This window comes from Alternaria arbusti, assembly GCF_024043155.1.
Source record: "Alternaria arbusti strain BMP 1465 chromosome Unknown scaffold_4, whole genome shotgun sequence".
NCBI lineage: Eukaryota > Fungi > Ascomycota > Dothideomycetes > Pleosporales > Pleosporaceae > Alternaria > Alternaria arbusti.
The window spans coordinates 2,423,421-2,444,021 of NW_026249944.1; the positions used below are offsets into that span (position 1 = coordinate 2,423,421).

General features: G+C 53.0%; 5 protein-coding genes and 1 non-coding gene across 6 annotated transcripts; 5 read left to right on the forward strand and 1 right to left on the reverse strand.

Moving 5' to 3' along the window:
• Positions 1-518: 518 nt before the first annotated feature.
• J4E86_004455 (uncharacterized protein) lies at positions 519-3,503 on the forward strand (the record flags this gene model as incomplete). Its single annotated transcript, XM_051444995.1, has 2 exons — positions 519-1,226; positions 1,581-3,503. The coding sequence occupies 2 exons, from the start codon at positions 519-521 to the stop codon at positions 3,501-3,503; spliced, it is 2,631 nt and encodes an 876-aa protein (XP_051304620.1).
• A 1,261-nt stretch (positions 3,504-4,764) lies between these two features.
• Positions 4,765-5,435, reverse strand: J4E86_004456 (uncharacterized protein; the record flags this gene model as incomplete). Its single annotated transcript, XM_051444996.1, has 2 exons — positions 4,765-5,164; positions 5,266-5,435. 2 exons carry the CDS (start codon positions 5,433-5,435, stop codon positions 4,765-4,767), a joined length of 570 nt encoding a protein of 189 aa, XP_051304621.1.
• A 398-nt stretch (positions 5,436-5,833) lies between these two features.
• J4E86_004457 (uncharacterized protein) lies at positions 5,834-7,850 on the forward strand (the record flags this gene model as incomplete). The annotated part of the gene is made up of 4 exons (XM_051444997.1): positions 5,834-5,850; positions 5,906-5,941; positions 5,994-6,225; positions 6,417-7,850. The coding sequence occupies 4 exons, from the start codon at positions 5,834-5,836 to the stop codon at positions 7,848-7,850; spliced, it is 1,719 nt and encodes a 572-aa protein (XP_051304622.1).
• A 754-nt stretch (positions 7,851-8,604) lies between these two features.
• Positions 8,605-9,813, forward strand: J4E86_004458 (uncharacterized protein; the record flags this gene model as incomplete). The annotated part of the gene is made up of 1 exon (XM_051444998.1): positions 8,605-9,813. One exon carries the CDS (start codon positions 8,605-8,607, stop codon positions 9,811-9,813), a length of 1,209 nt encoding a protein of 402 aa, XP_051304623.1.
• A 4,400-nt stretch (positions 9,814-14,213) lies between these two features.
• On the forward strand, positions 14,214-16,094 carry J4E86_004459 (uncharacterized protein; the record flags this gene model as incomplete). Its single annotated transcript, XM_051444999.1, has 5 exons — positions 14,214-14,337; positions 14,402-14,905; positions 14,955-15,143; positions 15,211-15,528; positions 15,574-16,094. The coding sequence occupies 5 exons, from the start codon at positions 14,214-14,216 to the stop codon at positions 16,092-16,094; spliced, it is 1,656 nt and encodes a 551-aa protein (XP_051304624.1).
• A 4,185-nt stretch (positions 16,095-20,279) lies between these two features.
• On the forward strand, positions 20,280-20,378 carry J4E86_004460. The gene has a single exon. It is a non-coding gene; the product is annotated as a tRNA-Asp (tRNA).
• The last annotated feature ends 223 nt before the right edge of the window (positions 20,379-20,601 follow it).

Genomic DNA, 20,601 nt, shown 5'->3' on the forward strand with positions numbered 1-20,601 from the left:
CAGTCAGGGTGCAGAGCAGCGGTGGTAGGGGTTCGGATGGTGCAGCGACATGGGTGTGGTGAGCAGTGGTGCGTCGGCTGATCCAAAAATAGACGGACGATGCTGGGGTACCGCTCAGCTGGCATAACTGACCAAAATGCCCCGAAGCAGGCAGGCACGACCCGCCATAGCACCTGAACGACCGCAAATTACCACCCGCTGGACCCTCGACGACGCGACTCCATAGCGCGCTGCCACGGCAAACGACGTAATCGCCCTCTCGCGACTGCCCTGACAGAGCGACGGCGCTGGGCGCATCGCATCCTATCGTTGGACCTCTTCGCGCTGCACTCGCCGGCTCCGCTGCGACAGTAGGCGCTGCTGAGGACTCCCCTTGGGGCCAGAAGAAGTAAACCTCGGGACTGACTCTATATCCATGGCCTGCTATTGGCATTAGCGCGGCCGCGAATCATCTCGACGCCCTCATGGCATGCTGACGGGCCGAGGAAGCAGCAGAGCGCGTTACACTGTGGAGAACCATGCAGGTCGACTTTGGCGACGAGGGAGAGACGGAGCACAGCCTGCACCTGACAGCCAACGCCCACCAGCACTACGAACACGCGGGGCCTGGCAGCGGGCCGGCCTACTCGCCCTTCCGGCATCCAGGCGGCGGTGGTGTAGCAGCAATTGATCCGGCACTGGGGCAGAGCACAGGTGCCAGCCGCAATGTGCACACGCCCATGGCGGCGGTCCCCCATCAGGCCCAGTCCAGTCACCTACTTCAGCCAGACAATGCCCATAACCTCGCCCACGGCTTCTACGCCGACATGCGCAGCTCGCAGACTCCCCCGGCGTCTGCGCATGCCTCGCCGCGCTTCGCGGCCATATCGCCCACCAGCCAGCCGCGCCAGGCATCTGCCCACTACGAGCCCGCCGACCGCGACACGCCCTCGCGCAATGTAGCCGACGACACCATCGACGACGCCTACGCGACCTTTATCCTCTACTGCAACCCCAACTTCCCCACCACCATCGACACCAGCGAACTAGTCAAGCTGTTCCGGACGCCGCCCAAGAGCGACGGCAACGCATTCAACACATGGACCCTCTTCGAGCTGATACGCAAGCTGGACGCCAAAGAAATCAAGACATGGACACAACTGGCGCTGGATCTGGGCGTCAAGCCGCCGAACACAGACGAGGGACAGAGCACGCAGAAGGTGCAGCAGTACTCAGTCAGACTAAAGGTAAGAGCCCTTCAATTCACTCGCACTCTTATATCCGGCAATCGCCGAGTCATTTTCTACACATTTTCCGAGTTCTGGCCCAGTGGGCTCCAACAACGTCTTATGCATGTCATCCGGGTCGTGCGGCGCAGTCGACTTCAGCCTCAAACGCCTCATTGTGATCCGAACCACCTACTTGGTATCCGGCGCAGTGTGCGAACCGAGCCACTCACTATGTGAGATATCTGAGATGTACTGTTCCTCACGACTTGGTCAAAGATGGGGCCTCTGCAGGTCAGAGGGGCAGCGCATTCCGACCTGGCCCCCAATCACTTGTCGTTTCATACATCATTCCGGCTTTGCTAACCATCACAGCGATGGATGCGCGCCATGCACATCGACGCCTTTTTCGAGTATCTGCTGGGCAAGCAGCACCCCTACTTCCTGCAAATACCTCCTCCTCACAACCCCTTTCCGGCTGACGGGCGGGATGGCGTACCTCTGGAGGAAGATCTGGCTATCCGCGCTCTCGATCCCAAGTTCAAACCGAAGCGCGGGCGGCGGAAAGCTGATGACGGAGAGGACGACATCGACTTTGACGAAGGCACACCGGCTCGTAAGCGCCCGCAGTTGGATACGTCAATACCGTTTGGCAACGTGCTGCAGCCCCAATCAGCGTACCCCACTAGCGCCCATCCTCACAACATGCACGGAGGCTTCCTCACACCTCAAGAAGCGTGGACTGCAGTCTCAACCGTCACACCCTCTTCGGCTTTAACAGCAGCTTCAGCACCAAGTCGTTTAGGCCAAAGCTTGACACCATATACCGATTCGCCAATGTCTGGACAACACATACGATGGCGACTGAATCCTCATGACACGCCTCAAACCCCTCATCCACTTTCCGCGGTAACACCACAATCCGCATACCCCTTCTTCGATGAGCCCCAGTCTGCTGTCACGCCTTCCAGTGCGAGATCACGGTCTCGCCGGCGTCACGGCCCTGCTGTATCGTCGGCATGGTCGACCAACAACACCTCGTCTACCGGCAAGCTTCGTGGCCGGCCGCCGAGCAATCGATCATTTCGAGATGGACCGTACAATACGTTTCCAGCCAATCCGAAAACCAAAGAAGGACCACCCATCGACCGTACCCCAGGCAATCTGACACCGATAGTTGAGCGGGCGCACTCTGACCCTCCAGCACCCGAGAACTCCTTCCGCTTTCCGCCAACGCCAGCGTCTGCCATATCGCCTTCCAAGATGGAGGGCCAGCTCATGGGTGGTGCGCCACAGAAACAGCGACTGAGTCTCCAGGTCCCTCCAAATGTCGGCAACCCAGTAGTGCGATTAGTCACACCAACGGTACTCGTCAACGGAGAACAAAATGACTCCCCAGGCACAGGCCTAGGGCCTTCCCCAATAAGCGCCGCTTCAACGCAGGTGTCGCCCGCACATGGCTACGAGCAACAAAGCATGTACCAAAAACAAGACAACAGGCCAACACATCAGACCTACCACGGCGCGCTTACCCCCTCTGAAACACCCGCCCAACACCGACCACCACCCCCAATCCGCTCGCAGACTTCACCAGACCTCTCAACTTCCTCCCCGTCTCTCCCATCAATCCCTCTCGAAACACTCAACCGCGCCCTAGCCGCCGAGCTCATCCGTGCCCCGCTTACCGGCCGTCGGAAGCGCTTAAGAGGCAACGAAGCAAAGACCCTGGCTACAGCGATCCTCCAACCACTCTACTCAAAGCCAACGTCCGGACTACCTTCTTCCCCCGCGAAAGTCATGTCCGACCAAAGCCTCGGCATAGCAATCAGCAGTTGTCTGGGTCTCACAAGCGCAGTCGGCATTGGCATCGGCGGCCCTACCGGCGGCGTCCGTCGCGTCGAATGCATACGCTTCCGCATTGGAGGTGATGGCTATGAAAGCCCCATCGACGACGACGAAGACGATGGCGATACCACCGGAGATAACCTACGGTCGCATCCTGGCAACTCAGGTAGTCGTATTAAGGAAACCTTTGACGTCTTCTTCGCTGTGAACTTTGGCGGGTTGACCGGAGAATGGGTTGCCAAAGGCCTGGAAATACGAAGTGAGAACAGCGAAGACGGAAGTGGAGAACGAAGAGGAGATGGCGATGCGGCATTAGATCGGGAGGGTGCGGGGGGAAGTCAGATGACGCCCGCGGCCTGGAAAGCCAAGTTCCTAGACATGCAACGACGGTTATGGGAAAGGGAAGAGGAGGTCAAGACCCTCAAAGATCGCATTCTTGAGGCTGTATTGTAAGAGGAGGAACAGTTTCGTTTCGTTTCAAGCGGATAGGTAAAATCTTCGGGTGGGTTGTTGTTGATGTTCTCATTTAACGTTTGTGTATATTGGGCGTATATGGAATGGTTAGGTTGGGAAAGGTTGGGAGGTTGGATCTGCTATATACCCCAGTTTGCTGTTTGGTATTCTTACTCTTGGGATTGGGATTGGGGATGGGAATGGGATTTGGCTGGGGATGATGTGTATGTACGGGGGAGAGGGGAAGGGAGAGCGGCATGGGTGGGTGCAAAGGAAAATCTTGGATGTAGGTAGCATAGCGTGTAGGTTGTTTTCTGGACTAAATGCATAGTATCGCTGTATTTGATCACATAATCCCATGGCGCGCACCTAAATCGTATCTGCATGTGTATCGTTTCTAGATTCTCGGTAGCTACACATAGACACGCCCTCAATAACCATTCCGTCTGTACCCCTTCCGTTCGTGTCTTTTGTTGTTAGCAAATCTGCTCTACAAAGCTTCGTAGAGTAGATTTCCTAACAACAAAAGACACGGCCGGAAGGGGTACACATGAAAGGTCATCCATTTCCTTAGCTGCGACGAAGCCACACCTCCAATTTGATACAAGATGTTGGAGATGTACAAGGTAGTGGCAACATTGTCGCTGTTGTTGGCATTTACAGCGTACCTACACCCCAGGACCATTCCATGTATGCCTCTTCCGCACGCACCACGTTGAATTACGATTCGAAATTACACACCGCTTGCTGGGCCATCAGATGGTAACAGTGAAGGAGGTATTGTATGTATATGACATACAACACCTGCTTCACCGTTACCATGTAATAACCAAGCAAGCGTTACGGACATACATAGAACGTCTCCATCTCCGTTTGACAACGACGGCGCCATACTTTCTATTTAGTACTTAATGTTGAACATGTACAGTTCAGGGCAAGGGGAAACATTCTTTGCTGTCATCGGTAGCTACAGCGCTAAATGCATCCTAGAACCATTCCATGTATGCCTTCTCCTGCACGAAACCTATATCGGATTGGCGATTCGGATGTACAAACAGCTTGCTTGGTTAGCCGATGATAATTCACCCGAAAGCCTGATGAGAGATTCTTCATCAGGTTTCCGTGAGGATTATCATCGGATAACCAAGCAAACGGTACGGGCATACATGGAACGTCTCCATCTCCCTTTGACAACGACGGCGCCATACCGTCTGCTTGTTACTCGACATTGGAATCTAGATTTGATACGAGGGCGGGGCCATCACGCCCCCTCCTTCTCCCACGGCTTCTTCCTCTTCGGTTTACTAGCTTCTGTGCCCTGTCCTTCCAGTACCGTCGGCGGGATCTCTTTGATACCCGGCACGGGCTTTCCGCTTGTGATCAGCTCGACGATGTGGGCGAAGGAGGTGGGGTAGGGTGCAGGTGGTTCGGCTGTGGTTGTGGGCGGGGGCATGATGCCGCTTGGCGAGCTGCTTGGAGGGAGGTCGCTGGTTATGGGGAGGCTGGTTGTGGATGCGTTGGGTGTGGTGCCCGCTGGAAGCATCTCGTCTACGACGGAGGAGGCGAGGACGTTGTGCGGGGTTGGTGGTGTGGGTGGGGGGCGGTTGCGGGCGCTGCGGTAGGCTTTGTAGGCGTTGAAGTCGATGTTTTTGTTGTATTTTCTGTGGGGTGTTAGTACAGATCGTTCTTGAAACATATAAACCTCTCGCGTCCTAATTGGGCTGGAATAGATGCAGTGGTAGAAGTCTCGAACCGAACGTACCTCGCATAGTAGAAACACCGCGCCCGTAATGCTAGCTCGGTCGTCTGTTCTGGCGTGCTGTTGCTGCCGATGATGGCCTGCAGACCGGCCTGGAACTCGATGTCATCGTCCCAGTTGTAGCGATCCAGGGCCTCGTAGATGTCGTTAAGCCCGTCGTCGGTAACGCTCATAGCGGGGAATTGGGCAACCTGAGGCCCTAGGAGAACGTGAAGATTGGAAGGGTGATACAATTCACGACCTCAAGGGTCTAAAGTCGACAAGTTCATGGGTGACAAAGCATGGGTGCAGTTGCAACCCGACGAAGACTGCAACGGTGGTACGTGTGGGGTAAAGGTAGCCCGAGGTGCCAGGTGGATGAGCGAGGCTCCAAGCTTCCAGACTACGCCTCGCTAAACGTGCGCCAAGTTTCTGCAGCTTCAGCCCACGACCACGGAGCTCTCCAACCTTCTCTCACCCCTCACTCCTCAACAACCACTTGCACCCTTCCCAACCACTTTCCCGCCTTCTTTTCTTGTTCATTGAGCTTCAATTCCTTCGATACCCGTTTTGATACCCACGTTACACAGCCATGTCCGAGTTCATCGGGTTAGTCGCAGCTCTCCAATTCGAGCTGGAGCTCCAGCTGACGTCGGACGCGTAGATCTCGCATTTCTCTCATCTCCAAGAGTGACATCCGGTGAGTCCTCCATCGCGCGAATGCATTGCGCGACGCGACTAACAGCCCCCAGCTATGTCGGTACTCTCGTCGAGATCAACTCAGAAGCCTCCACAGTCTCATTAGACAATGTGCGCTCTTTCGGCACAGAGGGCCGCAAGGGCGGCAAAGACGAATACCCACCGTCAGACGTCGTGTACGAGCAAATTGTTTTCCGAGGCAGCGATGTGAAGGATCTGCGCATCGAAGAGCCTGTCAAGGAGAAGGCTCAGCCTGCCATGCCGCAGGACCCAGCCATCATCGGAGTAAGTCTACACAACCACCCTTTCTTTTCTTTTTCGATGATGTAAAATTTTCGGATGTAAATCATTTAAACCACCGAGAGCGCAAAACCGTGTGGATATTTTCCGTTGCCTTCCTTCTGAGATCCCTATACCCAACCTGCTTCTTCTACATACTTCACGAAGCCAAAGCTGACGCGACGCATGCGCCACAGGTACAACAACCCCAGTCGCGGCAAGAGGGCAGTCCACAAGATCTTGCCGGTCGTCAACAACCACCGCCGAACTTTCCTCAACCAGGTCAATTCCCGCCTAGTGGATACCCTCCGTTCGGTGGCCCTGGCGGCCCTGGTGCATATGGAAACAGATTCGGTCCTCCAGGTGGTTTCCCTGGTGGTCCTGGTGGCCCAGGTCCTTTCCCTGGAGGTCCACCAGGCGCGTTTGGCATGCCGCCGCCTCCATTCGGAGCGCCTCCTGGCTGGTTCCCTCCTGGCCACGGTTTCCAGCAGCCACCTGGTCCCTTCTCGCCTAACATGCCCATTGGCCCTCCCGGCCTGAACCAGAACCAACCTCCACAAGGCCCACGGGGTCCTCAGGGCCCTCAAGTAGGCAAGGATGAGAAGCCGGGTCAGGTTCAGCAACCGAAGGTAGCAGAGGCCGACCGTGCATCATCCAAGCCACAACCCAAGAACGGCGCGAAGGCATCACCAGCTGCAGCAGGCAAGCAGGCTCCCCCGCCACCAGTCGACTCGAAGCCAGATGTATCGGCTGCGTTGGCACCACCCCACCCGCAGAACGGCCAACCACCTGCGAAGGGTGCGCCTAGCGGACCCAAGGGTGGTCGAATCATTCCCGCTGTACCGATCCCAAGCCCAAGGGCGACGAAGGCGGCGCCTCAAGCACAGCAAGGTGCCGGCCCCTCTGCCGCTCCTGCACAAATGCCCACCGCTGCCCAGCAACAAAACGCTACTCAATTAGCAACCGCTGCTGTCGCTGAGGCCATGGCCAAGCTCAACCTACAAAACAAGGGTCAGGCACCGGGTCAACCGCAAGGTCAACCGCCTGTCTCGGACCCGATGAACAACTTGGCACAGCAGGTGCAAGGCATGCGCGAACAGCAAAGCCGCCAGCACCAGCCTCGTCAACGAGGAACAGGAGAGTTCCGTGGTCGCGGTGGAAGAGGAGGACGAGGTGGTGCTCATCCTCAGCACCCCAAGATGGAAGTGCCCACAACCGACTTCGACTTTGAGTCATCCAACGCAAAGTTCAACAAGCAGGACTTGGTCAAGGAAGCCATCGCGTCTGGATCGCCGATGGGCGATGCCCCAGCAGTCCCCGCTGGCGAGGCTTCCACGGAGAAAGAAGAAGTCGTCATCCCTGGTGGATCCATGTACGACAAGAGCTCCTTCTTCGACAACATTTCGAGCGAGCTGAAAGACAGAGAAGAGGCGGCCACCCGCGGTCAAGAGTTCAGGAGCCAGGAGCGCCAGAAGAACATGGAGACCTTTGGCCAGGGCAGCGTCGACGGCTACCGGGGCGGTCGAGGACGTGGCCGTGGTCGCGGACGCGGTCGAGGCTTTGGCTACCGTGGCCGTGGCGCACCTAGAGGTCGCGGCGGCGCTGAGTTTGGTGCCCAGCCTGCCGCTTAGTGGGCGGGAGGACCTGCCAATCTAAACTCATACCTCAGCCTCGAAGGCGTTGCGCTTTATTAGCATTTCCTTCCGTCCATCTCTGCAGTCTTGTGCATAGCTTTCAGCACGGCGAGCATCTTTTGTGTCTTTTTATCCCCCCAAAGCCCTATGGGCACGACTCTTTTGCGTTTTTCTGGGGCGGCATCTTATCTGAACTTGCTCCGCTTTGTATTTGTAGATCTCCATCGTGGCGATGTGAAGCGGGAGTAAAAAGCTGGGAATACTTGGGGTGTGGTATACAGGACAGGGCCTGAAGGCATACGTGCTATGACATGCAATGAAGATTATCAAAACCGTTGCTCTACGGTGTCGTTGATACTGAAGTTTCCCGTCGCTGCCCTGCCTACCATGAGAAAGCGCCTGTATTTTAGTCTACATCCGCTGGTCCCATGATGACCCACAATGAGCGCCTAGCCACTTACAGCATGCGCAATTCACAGTGAGGGTGAGCGCTCTGGTGCCAATCACAGACAACCCGGAAGTCTTTGTAGTGGTACTGTAGGCCCAATTGAGATCGTAAACCAGGGTCCGGCCATTCACTCGAGTGTGAGTGGCGCCTTCCGCTTCTATCACTAGCCTACTTGAGTAGTAACTGCCTTCCAAGGTTCGTGGAGCCTCCGGCATACCATCTTCGCAACTTCCGCAAAGGCTTTGTCGTAAGACACCGCCGTTGGTACTTCAGTAAAGCAGCACATTGAAAAATCTCCGAGCCATGGACGCCGACATGACATCCCCAGCTCCTGCAGCCATCCCCGACACCATTCTCCGCGATCACTTCACTTCAAAGCCTCGACGCGATGACAATTACACTTACGCGACATCAATCCACATCAAGTCCAAAGCCCAAGCCACAGCATTTGCGCGCACAAGCTACACCCAGCCTCCCAAGCGCACCCTCGCCATCTGGATCAACAGCACCGTCAGCGGTGACCTGCGCAACGAACCCTGCGCCATAGCAGTCGGCTACAACTCACCTACAACTGCTGACTGGACCGCCCAAGTCACCATCGCACACTACACCAGCGCAAACGAAGCCATCCTATTATCCATCGGCGAAGCGCTCCGCGTAGCCACGTCTCCCAAGATAACTGAGCACGTCGACCGCGTGCTCATCTTCTCAGATGTGCAACGCGTCCTCAAGAGTATGAGACAGGGCCATCCGTTCGGGTTGGTGAGGGATAGATGGCTTGTAGACGATATACCCCATCTTACCAAGCAACTAGCCGAGAAGAGCGTGGAAGTGGAGTTTCACTGGTTGCCTCCTCTCTCCAGGATAGAGCCTCACCAACGCATGCGTCACGCCTCGCAGCGGTTCAAGAAGCTTGCTTTAGCTGAGTACCCGCCGGAGTTACTCGATCGGAGCGTTAGTTTCCCGCCGGTGAGACTGGGCGGGGAACTCGTCACGGGAGGTGCGGGAGAAGACTTCGTGGGTAGATGGCTGTCTGCTGCGTTCAAGGATGTGAAGGTACTGCCGCGAAGAGAGCTAAGTCGTGACCTGAGGGTCCAAGCTAGGCAGGCTATTAACCAGAGGAGGAAGGAGAGGAAGGAGAAGGCCAGGGCGAGGAGGATCAAGGATAAGGCAGAGAGAGAGACCAGGAAGATAGAGAAAGAGATGAGGAAGTTGGGGCGTAAGAACGGAATGGAAGTAGAGGAGCAGGAAATGTTGGGTTCGGCGTGTGACAGTGAAATGAAAGTGGAGGAGCAGGAAGTTATGGACTTGGCATATGATAGTGAGATGAAGGTTGAGGAGCAGGAGATGCTTGGTTTGGCGTATGGCAGTGAGATGAAAGCGGAGGAGCGGGAAGTGCTGGGCTTGGTAGATGAGAGCGTGGCGACCACATACGAGCATTTGGACAACTTTGAAGAGCAGGAGAGGCAGTGTATGCTCGTGGAGGGGCTTGGAAATCTGGATTTGGTTTGATGGTACAGTGGTTTGAGGAGCTTCTTTCTCCATGTATGCAGTCAATTCAGCTTAGCTATCAAGTTCATGCCAATCTTCCATCGCTTCCGTAGAGCAGTTCCTCCGCTAGCATCGATAGTGCTTTGACAGCATTCCGAGCTTTCTTCACATCTTTCATCTCCGTGACCGTGTGTCAACGACGTCTCTCCTTGGCCACTCATCTGTTGCCCCGAAAGCCAGGCGGCATGTCGAATACTCGTGTCGGAACGGCCACAACATGCTTATCTCCGCCCATAGTTTGCGCACATCCGTATGTGTAGAAGTATCGCGGCCATCTATGGTGGTTTTCGTCGTAGCCAGGACGTTCGGCTCTTATGAACTCAGGTGACACAGACAAGGTTCTGATTTTCGACCCATGCTTGTCCAGATAGCGGAAGACCTCTGTAGCGAATGCCTGCATCATAACTTGCGCGGTATAGACGTATCCTTCGGGAAGCACGATACGTCCCGGAACGTTCGGGTCGAGTGCTGTTCCACCGTCAATACTTGGGGTGGTGAACGTTCGCAGTGCTTTGAGACATGGATGGTTGGCAATACAATCCTAATGGCTCTGTCAGCGATGTGTCTCCATTGAGGAGCAGTTTCCATACCAGTAGAGATGTCAATTCGCCAGAACCAAATTCTTCCCCGGTTTGTTCGGGTAACCTGAATTTGACAGCTAGATGCTGGACAGTACCCAGACTGACCGGACAAAGATGGATCCCTAGTTCTTCAAGCCTTGGCATCTGTTTCAGCAGTCTACCAAGCTCGGAGCTGGTGTAGTAGGGTGGAAGCTGTGATCCGGAAGAAGCAGTCAGACCAAGACGCCGTAAGGACCTCCCGAGTCCTGCCATACACGAAATATTGATTGCACGCCCTTTCCCCACATCCAACCATAACACCTCCAGCGAAGTCGTGGAGGCAACCACAGCCTCTATTGCTTGTATGTCCATGTCTGAAGGAGTCGGCCCCGGTACTACTGATATCTCCAAACCTCTTAACGCCGTGGCTCGAGGAACTACTGTAACAAGAGCTGAAAGAAAGGCTCCGATGGACCGGCATTGGCTGATACAGAGCACCCGAAGATTGGAGAAGTTGATGTACGAAAAGAGTTGTGCGGGATATGCTTGGAGATTTAGCCATAGTAATTGAAGCATCTCCAACTGCAAAGTTGGAATAGCTGCTCCAACTGCGTACGGCCCTCCAAACGGATCCAGCAGAGGAGGAACAGGACTTTCACCTATGAGACACAATGACCATAGCCTGGGTGTATTCTTAAGGAGGAAGGCACTGGTCTTGTACGCGTTATGATCATCAACGGGTATAGGAATTCGCAACGTCCGGATGTTAGTCAATGTAGGGGCGACCCAGGAGCCATGTGAGGCAAGGCTCAAATTAAGCGAGGAGCTTTCGCTTGATTTGATTTTCCGAGTTCGAAGCATTTGTAGCGATTGCTGACATTGTAGAATGCTTAGAATGGTAGACATGCTGATCGTGGGTTGGATTGTGACTCCCAAAAGACAATTCCTTGGAAGAGCACCGATGATGAGGCTGACCGCGGTGCCAAAGTCGGAGATCGGGTCGAAGTCCACGACATCGCCTGTCGTCGTGTAGATGACGATATAGCGCACGTGGGGAAGTACTCCGTTACCTGCGCTCAGCAATGAAGCTATGTCTCCTGGCACAGTGGCACATTCGAGAAAGAGGGTTTCCCAGAGAATGGGCCTAAAAGGTGGACGCACGAAGTCAGCATATCTTTCATATATTTATCTTACAGCCGTAAATTTACCTCATTATATCCCTCCATTCGCGGCTTGCAAGGCAAACCGCCTTTCTGTGAGGGTTTTGATGGATGTTGGCAAAGATAGCCGCCTTCATCTCAGTCGGGAGGTCCGAAAACGTGGCGGTGATACCGAGGCCGGCCATCGCGAGCGGTAAAAAACGCCGGGTATAGATGAATGGGTGGAGTGTGAGTTAGTTCAGGTGAGCTTGTTTTCTCCAGTTGGGTCGGGGTGAGTGGATCGTTCATAGAGACGCTAGTCCTGATTAGGCCGTGCCCTGACAATGGCGGTCTTCAGAGAGACTGCCGCTTCCACTTACCATGTATCGCGTTGCTGCATACACTGTGTTATAATCTGATAAACGTATGCTACTCAAGACAATGTGGCCTTCTGAATCGACCGTTCCATTTAGGTTTAAGTATCGCTTCGAAGCCTTCATCAGGTACTAATCGTGCTGCATTCTTAAGAAGCGGGAAAACTATAGTGCGATTCCATCTCTTGGTTGCCATTCACTTCATTCTATGGTACTGCGAGGACGCTGAGCGAAACGAGCCAATCACGACTCCAGCAACACACACGAGATATTCTCACGGATGAGAGAAATCGCAAGTATAATACATTGCGTTCATTAATTCCTACTGATGCATTACAGCAAATATCAGGTGCTTAGGAATTACACCTACATTGAGATCACCTATATAGAGTCACTAGACCGCGTTTTGTTGCCCTGCTCTGCATCAACATTCCACCGTAATACATTGCGTTCAAGGGAAACACCAAAATGAAGCTTTTCGCCGGCTGGATGCAGCTCTCAGCTTGCTTCCCATTCTACCGCAACCAGAACGTGGTCTCTGCCATTCTACAGGTGGAAGGAGATTGGCGACATTATCGTATGCGACATGAATAGGCTCGTAGTAAACGTAGATGTTGATCGGTGTTTGGTTCTTGGGTGAATTCCCCGGCTACTCATGAGTGACGACTAGTCCGCCCAGCCGACGATGCTGGAGGAGGGGATGGGAGGCGCGACTTTCGCTCTGTACTGACCTTTGTCGTAGATGAATACAAATACGTACTGGCCTTTGTAGTTACCCGACGGAGCGTGATTGCAGATGGTGTACTTGTTCATGTTTGACCCTCTCCATCCAGTCCTTTCGTCCTAACTCGTTGATCAAAAGGAGGAATGAATAGAGTGCGCCTTTGACTTAGACTGCGATCTAGTCCTTCAGGCAGGTGATTAAGATGGTACTTTGTTATACGGTATGATTGCGATAGCTTTCATGTTGTTCGCTAGAATGCTGCGGGTCTGGTGGGTCACCGCAATACCGTGGTCGTCGGCGGGGCTGATGATTCAGATCAAGAGGAGGCTGTCCAAAGAGAGACTACACAGAGGTTCTTGGAGATGCGATAATTCTCTCTTTTGTAGACTATCTCCTCGCGTAAGAGTTAAATAAAGTGCGGGAGGTGTGGTTGGCTCGTCTTCTCTGGGCCACCTCTGGGACATCGCGGATGTGCAGAACGACATCTGGAGGAGGTTAAAGAGACTTAGGATAAGAGTGAGAAGATCAAGAGCGACCCAACTTGAGACCCTTGCTCGATGGCAAAGTAGTTCCGTCAAGCTGCCAGTCCAATTTCGCCCAGGCTAATGAGCACGACGTCTGGAGGGGGAAAGAGTGTTGCCGCTATGGCTGAGCTCACGGTTGTCCTCAGAGCTGAGGCAGGAGGCTTTAGCACCGGCGATTTCTCCTTTACGAGGTCCTTGTTAGGTACAGCCGGCGAGCGATGAGGATACGTCCCACTAGGGGTAGAAGGCACTTGATACGGATGAATATCGAATACGAAGGAACGGTGCGTGGCAGTTTCCAGATAATGTAATGGGTAGAGAAGCTTGGTGGAAGTGGGGAAGTGGGTAGAAGTGGGAAAGTGATCTGCTATTACCTTGAGGTGTTGTTCGATACATCAGCCCGCCAGGGCAAGCGCCGTCCTCGCCCCTTCGCTCAACAAGATATCCACCCACGCCTTCCCCACTTCTCAACGTTGATCTCTACCGACTCAACATGAGCCTCGTATCTGCGCTACCTCGGGTCCATCGAACTGCTCGGTAGAGACGGCACAGCCTTATCGCATGGGCAGTCTGCGGGTCGCTTCGGCGACGAGCTTGGCCATAGAGTGCGCCTTTGACACAGACTGCGGTCTGGTTCTGGATCGGACTGGTCATTTATCGCAAGGGCGATACGTACGCTGACAACGTGTCGCGTGCTAACACCATGATTGTGTTTCGATCGCTTCCCAGCCTCAATTCCGTTCCACGGTACTGCAACAACCAACGCGCGACGAACCATTCACGTTCCCTGCAATCCATACATTTCTGACGAGATTGGTCGGTATTTCCAAATGATCACCGTCATGCGAGCAAGTAAGTTTGGGCTTTGGCTTCAGCTGATTTGCAGAAATCTCAACCAGAAACCCCATCCATCCCTCGCTTACGCTAGTATTTATATGCTGATTCGGAAATATTATAAGACGACTCACTTTCAACAGTACAACTCTAAACAGTTCACTCCGAATCTTCTCCAAACATTTCCACCAGCTTTCCATTCGAAAATGAAGTGGTCTATTATTCCATTCCTGGCTTTCTTGGCCACCTACATTCATGCCGCGCCAGTCGGCACCGAAGCGGCTGCTCCCAATCCAGTAGCCGAGCGCTATTTCGAGGACCAATGCGACAGTACGTACTCCTCCCTTCATCATACCATCATAGATCCGCGCAAACGCTGACTTGGGCTTCACAGGTTTCCAGCGCGCAGCTATTGAAACGGCACAAGTTCAGTGCGTGGAACTAGCATCGCACGCTGCCAGAGCCGCATATGAAGACCCCAGGTTCCCGGCCTACTTCCACTCGGATTCGACAGGCATCAGGGTGAAGGTTGCTTCCCGTTTCCACGCAATAGCAAAGGAATGCGCCAAGCCACGCCTGAGTTACCACTGTTTTGACCGTCACAACCAGTGTGGGACCGAGAACGTGGCATTCTATACGGGTGAGGGCGTGGTATTCTATACGGGTGGGGGCGGCTATGTGACGATCTGCCCACCCTTCTGGGGCATGCCGCTAGTGAACCTGGCAGGTTACGGCGGGGACCGGGGCACCGTACTTCTACACGAGTTAACGCACAGTCCAGAGGTTTATAAGCCTGGCACGAAAGACTTGGCGTATGGCTTCTATAACTCGACGGAGCGATTAAAGACGACCGAGGCGGCGCTGAGCAATGCAGATTCTTTCGTGGTGTTCGCACAGGGTAAGCTCATATGCCCACACCGTATAGACTATGCTAACTATGCGGCTAGACGTTCTTTATGACTCCTACTCATCAAATGGGCGGGCGATTGGCGTTCAGCTCACTGCCGCGGGTAACTCCGCCGTCAAGGTCGTAGTGACGAACAACGGCGATATGGCTTTGAACCTTCTCAGGAGAACCACTCTCTTCGATGAGAAGCTACCCATCGAGCGCATCTCGATGTTCGCTAGCAACAGTTGTAAGTTCTACTTAGACCTACCGAATCCAACGCGACTGAAGACAAACTATTACTGACCTACATTCAGCTATCAAGGTTCCTTTCGAAGGCATCAGCAGGGTTCACCTTGATACCGACAACCTATCCGCAGACGACTTCCTTGTTCTTGGAGCTGGAGACAAGAAAGAGTTGACGATTGAAGCTGCCTCTCTACACGATCTCAGCAACGGCGGAAGCTTCGATGTGTTCGCAAACGGCATGCTGCAATACGCCAACACCAACTCGACCGAGCTTGTTGGCCATCTCCAATACAGCTCCAACAAGCTCAGCATCACTGTCAACGGTACCAAAGCGGCTACTCACAAGCCAGTAGCCGAACGTGCAGCCGATCCCTACTTTTGCCAACGTACGTACCCCTTTCCATCACAGACTCGCACAAACGCTGACGCAGGCTTCATAGCTTTCATGAATGATAAAATCGCCGAGGCACAAAAGAACTGCCAAAAGCTAGCATTGGGAGCTGCAGCTGCAGCTCGAGCCGGCCACCGCCATCTCGAAACCTTCTTCCACTCGTCAACATCAGCTACGAAAGCTGAGGTTTCCGCCCGATACACCGCAATAGCACAGGAATGCGCTAAACCTAGTGCAAGCTTGAATCTCTACTGTCATGACCGTCTCGGCCATTGTGACGGTAACCTCGCATACTACGGCCCGCATGGTCTCGGCATCACGTTCTGCGCTGGTTACTGGGACAAGCCGGCAGTAGCGGAAGGGCAATGTTCAGCCAAGGATCAGGGCAATTTACTTCTGCACGAGATGACGCATTCTTCAGAGGTGTATAGCCCTCCTACCAAGGACTGGGCTTATGACTACTGGCCTTCCGTTAAGCTGTCTTCCAGGAAGGCACTGAACAACGCAGATTCGTTCAAGCTGTTTGCAAACCGTAAGCTGATGTCCTTATACGACCGATGAACTATACTAACTATGCCGGTAGACGTTCGTTGGGGCTGCTAATCTCGGAGAACGCCAATGGTTTTGAGACTTCATATGCGCAGCCGAGTCTTAAACACTGGCGCTGGGGAAGATGTAGACGCCCGCGTTATGCAAGATAAGGATGTCTGTCTCGCCAGGACATATCGTTTTCGCCAAAACAGACTACGAGGAGACGCCTGGTACTTCTCTCAGTGGGTTGAAGGCGTTTACAACTTTGGTTTCCATTATCAATACACTAGACACAAGCCTTCCACCTATAGGTACCTAATCATATTATTGTCTTGAACGCGCAGGATCTTAGTTACTTAGGCATCGCACCCTCGTACTTCTTGCCCTCCTTGCTTTGCCAGATCAACAGCCGCGTGCCACCTTCTTATCTATCTCTCGACCGTTGCGAGCATGCGAGAAGCCTTGCCCTGGCTATAAACTACAAACAATGAACATGAGTGTCTAAGACGAAGGTCACTTCCCCAACATGTCCAGCCTGCAAGCGATGCATCCATAAAGAACCTCAGGCGTAACGCATAGTCAAATCATTCCTACAACTGTGATATCTCAAACACTATCTGCCAATCCAATCCACTCTTCGTAGTCTCAGACAGACTGCTTCGAAGCCCAATTATTTCACATAAGATCGACTAAACAACGGCCCTTCGGGCAGAGCGCAAGCCGGCAGAGGAACAGCCGCAACTCTCCCCGCGCCCATTGCATCGATAGTACGACCGCGAGTATAGAAATAACGAGGCCATAGATGGCCGTTGGTATCTTTTCTTGGTCGGGCTATAGGCATGTACTCGGCGGAAAACCCGAACAATGTTATAACCGAGCCAAGCTTGTCGAGGAAACGGACGATGGCTGTAGCAAGCGACTGCATGGTCATAGCTGCGCTGGGCACGAGTTCATCTGTTATGCTAACTCGGTTCTGGAAAGTAGGGTTTGGCGAAAGGCCGTAGTCGATATTCGGTAGCGAAATCATGCGCAAATTTCGGAGTGTTGGATGGCGTCCAATGCAAGCCTGTCGCTTAGTTATTAAAGTGATTGATACCGATCCTGGGCTTCAAGAACCTACCAAGAATGCTTCCAAGGCATTAGGCACATTATAAGAGCTCGGTATTGTGAGCGTGAAATCTGTGCCAAGAGATTGTGCGCTGCCCATTTCGATTGGAGATATGTATACAGCCAGTTGCTCTAGATGCGGAGCGGATGATAATATAAGAGACAGATCTTGTGCGGAATAGTATGTCGAACCTTCCGGATTAAGGCTCAGACCGAGCTTTCGTAACGTGCTACCATGTCGAACGATATATGAAGTATTCACCGTTCTGGCCTGTCCTGTGCCTATCCAGAGGCGTTGAAGACTCGAACAGGACATTAGCACATCTTCAATCAGCCGAACGTCTTCATCTGGGGTAATCTCGAAGCCTCGCAATCCGATCTCTAATCCGATCAGATTACAATTTTGAGAAAACTGAGCCGCAAGCGCTGCAAGAAATGGCCCTACGTGACCACAAGCATCGATTGAGAGCGATCGAAGTCCATAGAAATTGACGTATGCGAGTATAGTTTCGGGTCGAAGCAGCTTCAAATCGACTCGTAATTGCAAGTGTGTTAGCTGCAGTGGCTGCACTACAACACCGTCTGCAAATGGACCACCAAAAGCGTCACATCCCTTCGAACTACCGAGAGAAGCTTCATCGTATCTCCTAGTTAGCCCTAGAGGTTCTTCGGGCATGATGCTGAGTTGACGAAGCTTCGGAGAGTTTCTTAGCAAGTATGCGCAGTTTTCGTGAGCGCAATCCACCGTGCCAACGTGGACCTGTAGCCTCCTCAATTCGCGCAGCGCAGCGGAAACCCAGGATGCATGCGTAGAAACTTGAAGATCGATCGATGGGTTCCGGTCTGATAATCTCGTAGGTATCTCGAGACGATCAAGTGTCCTCTGATGGCGAAGTAGGTTGAGCAAAAGCCCGGGATCAAAGTTCATATACGTGCAGAAAGAAAGTAGAGTGTCTCTCGGTAATGCAGTTATGATGAGTTGGATTGCAGACTCGAACTCCTGAGAGTGACATCGGAGCGAATCTCGTGGGCCGTGGTAAACTAAAATTCGACGGACGTGGTGAAGTATACGGTTGTCCGGATCTAAAAGGGCCATTGTCTTCGCGGTTGACATCGTCGTGGGTGTCAGGTCGAGCGAAAACCACAGTTGGGGCGCCATGATCTTTCTGCACTCGCGGCTCACAAGACAAACAGCTGCCTGTTCCTCTTTCAATCTGATGTAAGAGAAGATGCTCATCTTCAGTTCGTTGGGAAGACTCGCGAAGTTGGGTGCGCAGGCCATATTCGGTAGCAGTTGAGGATTCTCAACGTAGTTCGTCGCTGGTAGTGCTCAGGTGGGTGGGTAAAGTTGCAGGCAGGAGTTCGTGGTATTCGTAGGCAGAAGCAATCGGGGACCGTGCACCCAGCGTTCACTTCCAAGTTTACTAGTAGTGAAAAGCTTTTGCAGAGCTGCGACGTCCAGCAGCACACAAACTCACGGACCTGTGTCGCGTGTTGCTACATAAACACTATGATTTGTTAATAATTGTGTACTTTCTAACATAATGTATAGGTCTGCGCTGGTGTCTGATTTTGGGGTAACGTTGCCTACTAGGAAAGTTGTACGTCGACTGAGAAATGTAGGAAGAGGCCAGCATTGCTAGGTAATTGTAACCGCTTTATACAGCTCATAGGAGGTTTGGTGTCATCGCAGCAAGCTGACAAACCTTTGAACGTACAATCAAGAGGAACATAGACTGAACGACACGTATGTCGCACGTTCTAGACCGTGTCTACACCCTTGACATACTTGCATGTGTTCTCAGTACGATGCCGACGTTTCGTGACCAAGTGCATTCGATGAAGCATCAGGCAAGCCATCGACGCAACACCAGGCCGTGCTCTGAAAGCCTTACGCTTGCTCCTCTATTCTTCCTTGTATGTAATGCGGATCGTGAGGCGCAAGTGATGCACTTGGTTTAGGGTCATCGAACTGCGAAGGACGAGTAGAGGGGCCGAGGCTTCCGAGGTTGTACTGCGATGCGACATTAATTTTCACCAAAACTAGCAGCAATGATACGCCGCCCACAAGCTATGTTGCTACAAGTCTTCTCCGACCTTCTTGTACGATGCATGTCTTCATCGAGGCGTTCTGCGCGTGGGTACTCAGTCCATTCCAGGATTAAGACGAGTGGTGTCGTGATGATGCCCAGGTGTCGTGATGAGCGATAAGGATCCTGGTGGTTGTGTTGCGCGTAGAAAATGGTGCATATTGTCCACGAAGCGTGTACACCATGATGTGCAGTAATGCGCGTGTAGGCTGCGTGTAGGTGTGAAGTACCTTGGAAGGTTGAGCAAGGGCGTGGCTAGATGTGAGGGATCGCTGGGCGCGCGAGCAGCCCAGGATGCTAAGTGCCAGATTACATAAGACGGGAAGATCGTCATCTCGCAACCTCACTCCTCCCACCAAAGGTTCTTCGTGAGCGCTGCTTACAAGTACTTCAATTCTTCTGGTCTCTTCACATTAAGATAAAGCGAACACTTTTCGATACACTAAGAGCCTGAGTAGGTATCGCCAGGCACGATCAGTCTATGATCTGGGAATCTCCGGACCTTCTAAGCTCATGCTGAATAAGTCTGCAGACGTTCGTGCGTAATCATCGTACCGATTATGCCCAAAGTCATGCACTCAGTAGTCGGATTACCACATGTGCGACGAGAACCAAGAGTGGAACCTGGGTCTACGGTAGATCGCGTAGTCTGATGCGTTCCCTATTAAGCATGTAATGTTCAGGCTAAGATCAGGGTGTAGCATCATCATCTTCCAAGATACTGCCTAGCTACCGACGATTTGCTGCGCAGCCTTCTCAGATAAGCAAGCGTCCAAATCGACATATCGTTGCATTGGATGTGAGCAATCGCTCCTGCGATTCCAGGAAGAGTTGGATAGCCCCACCAGTAATCTGTTCCGCCACAATCTCGACCCCACAGTCCAAAAATTCTCATCGCAGTCTTTCGTTAGCCACCACCATCCAACTGCTCTGTCGATGTGGAAGCGTCCTACCTCGATCGCGTCGCATGACGGCAATATCTTTGGCTTAAAGGTATGTTTCTTCATCGAAACAACAATCTTCAATAGTATAGTGGTCAGTATTTCCGCTTGTCATCTGGGCCTTCTGGCTTTTGACAATTACGCGGGAGACCTGGGTTCAATTCCCAGTTGGAGAGCTTCCAGGCAACTTTCTTTTTGCCATTTTCTTTTCGCCCATTCTTTACCACTCCGAGCTCGCGGTGAAGACACAGCTACGGGCAGCAGCCATTTATTTTTGCAAATCTACACGTGATAGACACCTAAAAGACTATGGCTAGGCGGCCACTCCCCCGGCACCGTGCTTACGCTTGGAGCGCGCTCCTGGGCGTCAAGCCCTTTCACATTGGGATAGTGAAAACC